Genomic DNA, 9,580 nt, shown 5'->3' on the forward strand with positions numbered 1-9,580 from the left:
GGGGACTTATATATGCTCTCATAGAGCTTTCCATCCTTTCGAAGCCCCACAGATATCGCTGTCAAAACACTCTCATCCAATAGGTTCTCCACATTATTAACCTCTCACCTGAACCTCTCAATATAATCCTTTAGGGATTCATTAGACCATTGGAACATCGTAGTAAGGTGACATGATGGGGCAAGTTGCCTCATAATCGATCTGTACTGGCTGATAAACTTCCTTTGGCATTCCCCCTAGCTATAAATACTACGATGATGGAGACTTCTTAGCCAGGTTCGAGGTATGTCTCCTAGGATCGTGGGGAAGACTCATCACTTTACCAAGGAACTAGAAGTCTGCAAGTCCATCTGGACATTGAAAGCATCCAAGTGGTCATATGGGTCCCCATCTCCATTATACTGAGGGATGTTGGAGACCTTGAATCTGCAGGGAAGAGGCTCCATCTCGATTTCCCTAGAGAACGAGGTCCTCTCCCCACGACCTTCCCTCCAATCATGAGCCCCATGTCTAGCCTCCAATTGTTGAACCCTCTGTAGTAATTCCTCCATGGTGGGATCTTGATCCACAGATCATCCAGTGAGGGACCATCTTTCCGATTCGCTGTCTTGTTTTGGCAAATAGCGATCTCGTGGTAGATATCGTCTCCTATTCCTAGGATCTGGCGAGTTGCAGTATGTGGCATGACCCGGGCCGATCCTGACCAAACTCTCCCCTCGACACGGATCCCCACGTTGTCGAATCCCTTCATGAACCTCTTCACGATGATCTCTATAGCGACTCGCTCTTGCCCTCAGATTTGTGGGCTATGCCTCCAGTTCTTTTCCCTGAGGTTGTCGCTCCTCTAATCTCCTGGACCCCAAGTTCGAGGAGTGCATAGATCCAGCCCGTTGTGATGTTTCTTTAGCTTCCTTTTCATCTGGAATGGGTCTTTCATTTCGAGGTTGTAAGACACCTCCGGGTGGTGTGATCTCAACTTATTTTTGGGCGGCTTGAACCTGTATTTTGGCTAACGCTTTAATCGCATCAACGAGCTGCATGACTGTATTCTCCATTGCTTCTTGACATTACTGCCAGGCCTGAATCGCCTCTATCCTAGGGATAGAAGCCATAGATTGGCAGGGAACCCAAGAGGAAATGCCTGAGGCGGCTCCAACTAACAAGGGAACAGAAGCAGTTGCAACGGTTACGACTGTGACCCCAACTAACGGAACTTATGGCGACTGGCTAGCATGATCTTCGAGTTGATTAACCACCACTTCAAAACTCCTCATGTTTCTTCCTCTTGCCATTGATATCAATCAGAGCGAGCCCTTCTTTTAGGGTCAAAATGTCAACCGTGATTCGTTGGCCCGTACTGATAAAATAAACACCAATGCAAAGAGAAGAAAAAATTAGCACAAATAACAAACGATACACAGGAGAGTTTTTATATGGTTCGACCAAAATGATGCTTAGTCCACGACTGTTCTTTGATAATTTCAGCAGAGTAACAATATGTTATTGCTCCCCTGTATAAAATGTTTTTCCACCCTATTTATAAAGTGGGGTGTTTACAATTTGAATGGCTTCTAAATGTAGAAGGATAATATTACAGAGATAATATGTCATTATCAACTCCACAAAATCGAGAATAGATTTCACATTATCAGGGATTTAGTTTTCTTCAAATAAGGCAGGTGGACATCGTCTTCGATTATTATGCGCTCTTTTTGTTCTGTGAGTTGTATGGCTCATCCAGCAAACTGAAAGCATCACTGAGAGCTCGCTGACTTTCACGGTCTGATCTCGGGCTTCGGCAGCATGCAACCTTATTGTGACGACCTCGGCCTTAAACCCATTGGGCTTTGAGAGATTGGGCTGGCCCGCTTGGTCGAGTTCAATCCACTAGAAGTGATCTAGAAAATACCCATAACAATATTACAGGATCGACTTTTAAACATCACTCGCATTACGTAACACTCTTTTATTTAATAAGACTATTCATCGATGGTACATAAATTTCTCAACATGACTAAAACATATCTGAATCCTCATGAAGAAGCAAAACACCAAAATAACTTGTCAAACCCTTCGGACACGTCACCTCGTGTCGTTACATCTCAACTACTTCCTTGCCTTAGCTGCAAGTCCCAACTAGAACGTTTGAATATTTCAGGGATATAGCCCAAGTTAGATGTTGAATCATCTAAGTGAGGGTTCAAACAATTACATGAATGCATGATACAAAGACATGAACAAACATACACCCTAATGTAACTTTCCTAGCAATCCAACCCAGCATGAAACCCTAGGAAGTCATCCCGGCATGCACACAAGGCAACGGGATACTCCTATACGTTGTTCCAGTAACACCCTTGGGGAATTATGGTTACACTATTAGGGCGACATTCCATCCTGACACAAGTATCGATATGCCAATAATATCATGCCGAATGAAATACCACAACCATCGATGCAATAATACATGTACATATGTCAAGATGCACATAAATTACATATAACTTAGCAACTTTCATGAATATCATGCTCAATATAGGCAAAACATATCACGTATGAGTTCGTAGGGAAAAACCACTCACCTCGACTGACTTTCAAAATTCCTCGAGATTCGTGCCCAACCTCGATTCTTGTGTTAGGCCTCAATAATCGTATAATTACTCAATCTTGAACTTCAATGATCCCTAGACATCACATTTATTCAAAGGAATATCAATATCCATTTTTTCATAATTTTCGCAATAGGGGATGGGTAAGGCAGTAAGGAGAGCCTATAAATAGAGGTAGAGTTTGAGAGAAATGAAATCAGAAAAGGAGGCAGTGGCTGCGAGCAAGTGATAGCATGCATATTTTTACCATATTTTGGCATTTCACCTCATTCTTATTAGGCCATTTGAAGCAATTTTTGCTGATATTTCATTGTTTCTATTTTATTATGCTTCAAATTGTCCTTACACTATTTTCTATCTTACCTCTACTCTATGGATCCAGGCTTTAGGGAATATTGGATGGGCTAAAGGAGCTTGGGCCTACTAAAGGAGCTTTGGATCAACTAAAGGAGCTTGGGCCTACTAAAGGAGCTTTGGATCAACTAAAGGAGCTTGGGCCTACTAAAGGAGCTTTGGCCTACAATCAAGGAGCAGACTTGGTCTCACTTGTTTTCTGTTGGGCTAGGCCCAACCCTAGCCTCCCTAGCCTTTCCTTTCTTGGCCATGTATTTAAGGCCTCTTAGCATTAATTTTCAGGGGATATAGAGGAAGAGAGGAGAAAATAGAGAGGATTCTACCCGTTTTTGTCATTGTAGCATTTTTCTGTTTTCTACATGTTTTGTTCCATTCTGTTTTCCTTGCTGTAATGATAGGCTAGAACATTTGGTAACCGGTTGTGTGTCTTGAATCCATTGGAATTTGAGTCCCGGATGAGCTACAAGAATCTGGTTTGTTATTTGTTTCTTATTCATTTCTATTTGGTTTAGTTTGAGCAGATTTGTGAATGCATGGAGTTCATGGCAGGTTTGTGTGAACTTGCATGGTTTCACTTTCTGTTAGATGCTTAAGAGAACAGAATGTTATAGCCGGTTGGTATAACATCTCGGAAATGAATATTGTGTGCTTGAACGGTTGTTCTTGCATAGGTCCGGATAGGTTGAATAGAGAGTGAATGGTTGCATTTTGTTTGCAAGAGATTTCTGCATTCATTTTGTTATTTCCAATCATTCTAATCCTTGGACGGTTGTTGGGGATGCTTGAGTTTGTTTTCCGGAGATCAAAGCATCTAGCAAACCAAGATATATAGAGTGGACAAGGAAGATTTCACATAGGAGACAAATACACAGCCGGTTGCACTCCTCTTATTGATTTTTCATCCATCTTCATCTTTCTGTTTTGCCAATTAGTTTTCTGTCAAAACCCCCCCCCAAACAAACTGTTATTGGTTATGTTGGTTCTCCTTTGTTGGTAGAAGAAAGTGAGGCTCCTTGTGAGAGATGACCTAGGGTGCACTTTGCTGCAAACTAGAGAAGAGATGCAAACATAGATCTCTATTTCTGGAGTGGTTCGATAGCCGGCCAGAATTTTGGCGCCGTTGCCGGGGAGCCAAGTTTTTTGTTCTAAAAACATAGAGGACCGACCCTATTCTCTGTTTGTTTTGTTTTCTTGTTCGAGTGTTTTCTCTATTTTGTGTTCTTGGTGATAAGGTTATCAGTTTTTGTGTTCTTGGTGAAGAGAAATTCTGTTCTGTTCTTGAGATGAACTGATAGCAAGCAGCAACAGAGAAGCCTCATTTGCCTTTTCGATCTTCTTTTTGTTTGTGTGTATTTTCCTTTTATGTTTTCTCATTTTTGGAATCATTTTTGAACCAAGAAGTGGCTGTTGGAGAGGGCTGCATGACCTGATCTTCTGAAAAAGCAACCCTGCAGCCCTGCAGCAACTGAAAAAGCACAACACACCTGCAGTCCTTCTCTGATTCTCAGTAGCACACCTGCAGTCCTTCTCTGATCTTCATGTGCTCTGATAGGCACTGAAAAGCAAGCTTACACAGCAAGGGGAGACAAGCCTGCAGCAGATCAAGAGAGCATAACCATTTTTAGAATGCTCTGAATCCTACTTTTCTGCCTCTGACAGCAGATCACCTGCACAAGAGGATATTCCGTTTTCTTTCTCTCATTTTCCTTTGATTTTCTCTCTTTTAACATTCCATTCAACGTTGTCTTTACCTTCCACACTAATATCCATTTTCGTTTGGCAGAAGACCCCAACAGCTGCAACCAAAAGAAAGCAGCCAGCAGCAGCCTTCCATTCAGCAGCGGTTTTGACCATCTTCATGACAGATAGCATTATTTAAGGATTGAGCTCGAGATACTGGTGCTATCCTCTTCCCTTCTCATCCTTACTTGATGTTCTTTCATGTCCATATGCTTTCCTTGATGTTTTATTGCATATAGAGTGGTTTCTAAGGCAAAATAGGAGTAGGTTTTGAAAAAAAAATCAGTTTCCCGGTTACTGTTCATAGCTTTTCACTTACTCCGATTGAGCTGATTTTTGGTGTCCAAAGAAATGGGGGTGTGGGGATCAATAGTCACCGCTTCGCTGTGAGAAGAGCCTTTTTTGGCCAAATTCCAACGTTTAGACCACTTTTTGGGCCATTTTGTGTTTCTCAGTGGCTAATTTGGTGTGGTTTTTAGTGTTTTTAGGTCCCTCAGTGTTTTTGTGTTGAAATTTTGTGAAAAATTGCATAAAAAATTCATCTAAGGGCTTATTGTTTTACCTGTTTTTGTGTTTTTGTGTTTGTGGTTTTTAGTGTTTTGTTTTTGCTTGTGTGTTCTTGTTTGTGTTTCTGTGTTCTTGGTATGCATAGGCCATTTTGTGTGCTGTTTTTGTGCTAATCTCTAGTGCATGACCAGGTCATCTAAGAAAACATTACTTGACTTGGATCTTGAATTAGAGAACACTCTTAGAAGGCAAGCTAGAGAGCTTAAGTCTCGGGATAGGATTGACCCTAATAGTGCTTCTAATACTTCATCCGAACCTATTCCAGCATTCATCAATATGGCAGATAATGGTAATGGAGATAATGCAAACAATGCAAATAATGGAAATAATGGTAATGGCAATAATGGAAATCATGGAAATAATGCAAATCATGGTCATTTGGATGGTAGAACTATTAGAGAGCTGGCTGCACCTGATGTGCATTACCAGCCCCTATGTATTCAATACCCACAGCTAGATGCCAACTTCGAACTTAAGTCTGGACTGATCCATTTGTTGCCCAAGTTTCATGGCCTTGCAGGAGAGGATCCACACAAGCATCTGAAAGAGTTTCATGTGGTTTGCTCAACCATGCGGCCACAAGGAGTAGATGAAGAGCAGATCAAGCTGAGAGCCTTCCCATTCTCACTTGATGGATCAGCCAAAGATTGGCTCTACTACCTGCCACCAGCTGCTATCACCAGCTGGGATGGATTGAAGAGGATCTTCCTGGAAAAATTCTTTCCAGCCTCCAGAACAGCATCAATTAGGAAGGAAATTTGTGGTATAAGGCAGATGAGTGGTGAGACTCTACATGAGTATTGGGAGAGGTTCAAGAAGTTGTGTTCCAGCTGCCCTCACCATCAGATAAGTGACCAACTCCTAATTCAATATCTCTATGAAGGTCTAATCCCCATGGACAGGTACTTAGTAGATGCTGCAAGTGGAGGAGCCTTGGCAGAGAAGACCCCAGCAGCTGCACAAGAACTGATATCAAAGATGGCACAAAATGCCCAGCAGTTTGGCACCAGAATTAACACTCCTACAAAAGCCATAAATGAAGTCAATGTGGCTGCCACTATGGACCAGCAAAGGATGGAAAACAAGCTTGAGGAATTGGCTTCCATGGTCAGGCAGTTGGCATTAGAGAGAAAGCAACAGCAGCTTTGTGGCATTTGCTCCTTGCCATCCCATACAACAGACCAATGCCCACAGTTGCAAGAAAATAATGAGACATGTGCAGGCATTTTTCCTGGAAGACCATTCCAGCACCAGCAGCATGGCCAACCACAACCTTCCAATAGGTATGACCCATACTCAGCCACCTACAATCCAGGTTGGAGAGACCATCCGAACCTCAGATATGGCAGCCCTTCCAATCAACATGTGCACCAACAGCAGCCATACCAGAATCAACCATTTCAGCAGAGGTTCCATCCTTCAAGCAACCATGCTCCACCACCAAGGCAGAATCAAGCCATGCAACAAGCACCACCATTACCCAAGTCAGAACCTACCTTAGATGATCTTGTTAAGCAACTAGCAGCCAACACACTCCAATTCCAACAAAAAACAGAAACCACCATTCAAAATTTGGAGACCCAAATAGGCCAGCTAGCCACAAACATCAATGAGTTAAGGAGTCAAGGTTCGGGGCAGCTTCCTTCACAACCAGTTGCCAATCCAAGGGGTAATGTTAGTGCCATCATGCTTCGAAGTGGAAAAGAAGTGATCAACCAAACCCCTCCACCATCATCAAACATGGAGCAGCATGTAGAGGAGCAGAATGTAGAGGGTAGCAAAGAGCAGCAACCCTCCTCAGTCCAAGAAGCCAAGCAACCAAACTCCAGCTATCAAGAACAAGGAGAGTCTTCCAACATCCAGCCCCTACCATTCCCACATCGAGCAACACAAAACAAGAAAAGAGCAGAGGCCGAAGTGGATAAAGAGATTCTGGAAACATTCCAGAAAGTAGAAGTCAACATCCCCCTCCTTGAAGCCATTAGACAGATCCCCAAGTATGCAAAATTTCTCAAAGATTTGTGTACTCACAAGAGGAAGCTTATGGGGAATGAGAAGATCAACCTTGGGAGAAATGTCTCTGCCCTTATCCAACCTGCCATGCCAGCAAAGTGTAAAGATCCAGGGATGTTCTCCATTCCTTGTACTATAGGAGACATGCAATTTAGCAATGCTTTACTAGATTTAGGTGCATCCATTAATGTCATGCCTAACTCTATTTATGCTTCATTGCAGTGTGGTCCTTTGAAGCCAACAGGAGTGGTTGTCCAACTAGCCAATAGAAGTACTGCACACCCCACTGGAGTCCTAGAAGATGTGCTGGTTAAGGTTAAGGATTTAATCTTTCCAGCAGACTTTTATGTTTTGAATATGGAAGATAACAGCACACTTGAGCATGCACCCTTGATCCTAGGGAGACCATTCTTAAAAACTGCTAGAACTATTATCAATGTGCATGAGGGTACACTTTCCATGGAATTTGCTGGTAACACAATTAACTTCAAGATACTTGATGCCATGAAATTCCCTGCCGAGGATCATTCCACTTTTCAAGTAAATAGAGTTGACCTGTTAGTGAATGAAGCATGTTCTGAGTCTTCTGATTTAATTGATGAATTCCCCACTGTGCATGAGTTCCCAGATACGATTAATTGCACTAATTGTAGTGATGAAGAGAGTCAATGTGCTGCATGCTTAGAGATTGCTGAATTTTTGCATAGGCATGAGTCTGATTTTGATGCTAACATTTCCCAAGTGGAAGATAGTGCTGCTAACCTTGTTGAGCAGGTTGATAGTGCCTTGGAGTTAGAGTTCCAGTCAAATAGGTCAGCCCCCTCTTTGCAGCAGCCACCCACCATTCAGTGCAAGCCTTTGCCTCAGCACCTCAAGTATGCATTCTTGGAGAAAGATGAGAAGCTGCCAGTCATCATTGCAAACAACTTGCAGCCTGACCAAGAGAGAAAGTTGCTGGATGTGCTGAAAAATAATAAGAAAGCAATTGGGTGGACTTTAGCGGACATAACTGGAATCAGCCCATCTGTTTGCATGCATCGTATTTTGTTGGAGGAAGGAGCAAAACCAGCAAGGCAGCCTCAAAGAAGACTTAACCCAACCATCCTTGATGTGGTAAAACAGGAGGTAAGTAAATTACTTGCAGCCGGTATTATTTACCCTATTTCTGACAGCAAGTGGGTGAGTCCCGTGCAGGTTGTTCCAAAAAAGACGGGCATCACGGTGGTCCCAAATGAGCACAATGAGCTCATCCCCATGAGAGTGCAGAACAGTTGGAGAGTCTGCATTGATTATAGAAAGCTGAACCAAGCAACCAGAAAAGATCATTTCCCCCTCCCATTCATTGATCAGATGTTGGAGAGGTTGGCTGGTAAGTCACACTATTGTTTCCTTGACGGTTTTTCCGGGTACTTTCAGATTTGCATAGCCCCAGAGGATCAAGAGAAGACCACCTTCACCTGCCCCTTTGGCACATTCGCTTATAGAAGAATGCCTTTCGGTCTATGTAATGCTCCAGGTACCTTTCAGCGATGCATGGTAAGTATATTTTCAGATTTTATAGAGCATTGCATGGAAGTGTTTATGGATGATTTTTCAGTTTATGGTACTTCTTTTGATGATTGCTTGGTTAGCTTGGGTAGAGTCCTAGAGAGATGCATTGAAAAGAACCTTGTTTTAAATTTCGAAAAATGTCATTTCATGGTAGAACAAGGAATTGTTTTAGGGCATGTTCTCTCTAAGAAGGGTATAGAAGTGGATCGGTCTAAGGTTGATGTTATTGCTTCATTGCCTTACCCCACCTCTGTGAAGGAGGTGCGTTCTTTCCTTGGCCATGCAGGATTTTACAGGAGGTTCATCAAGGATTTCAGCAAGATTGCACTTCCACTTTCCCACCTTCTCCAGAAAGAAGTGACCTTCCACTTTGATGAGCAGTGCAAGCGAGCATTCGAGGAACTGAAGAGTCGATTGATTTCTCCACCCATCATACAGCCACCCGACTGGGAGTTGCCCTTCGAGCTGATGTGCGACGCCTCCAACTTTGCAGTGGGCGCCGTCCTTTCACAGCGTGTGGAGAAGAAGTCACATGTCATTGCCTATGCCTCGCGCACCTTGGATGCTGCTCAAGCAAACTACACCACGACTGAGAAGGAGCTTTTAGCTATTGTGTTTGCTTTAGATAAATTTCGCTCCTATCTTCTGGGTTCTAATGTTGTCGTGTTTTCTGACCATGCAGCCTTGAAATACCTATTGAAGAAGCCCGATGCTAAGCCCAGGTTGATACGGTGGATGCTCCTACT

The 9,580-nt window shown here is 42.9% G+C and overlaps 1 protein-coding gene and 1 non-coding gene across 2 annotated transcripts; one reads left to right on the forward strand and one right to left on the reverse strand.

The window, feature by feature from the left end:
- Positions 1–5,054: 5,054 nt before the first annotated feature.
- LOC127804433 (uncharacterized) lies at positions 5,055–7,877 on the forward strand (the record flags this gene model as incomplete). Its single annotated transcript, XM_052341295.1, has 3 exons — positions 5,055–5,089; positions 5,609–6,553; positions 6,950–7,877. Coding segments are annotated over exons 1-3 (1,908 nt in total), but the record flags the coding sequence as incomplete, so codon positions are not given.
- LOC127805413 (small nucleolar RNA R71) lies at positions 6,014–6,118 on the reverse strand. Its single transcript, XR_008024142.1, has one exon. It is a non-coding gene; the product is annotated as a small nucleolar RNA R71 (small nucleolar RNA).
- Positions 7,878–9,580: the final 1,703 nt, after the last annotated feature.

This window comes from Diospyros lotus, chromosome 6 (genome assembly GCF_014633365.1).
Source record: "Diospyros lotus cultivar Yz01 chromosome 6, ASM1463336v1, whole genome shotgun sequence".
NCBI classification, from domain to species: Eukaryota; Viridiplantae; Streptophyta; class Magnoliopsida; order Ericales; family Ebenaceae; genus Diospyros; species Diospyros lotus.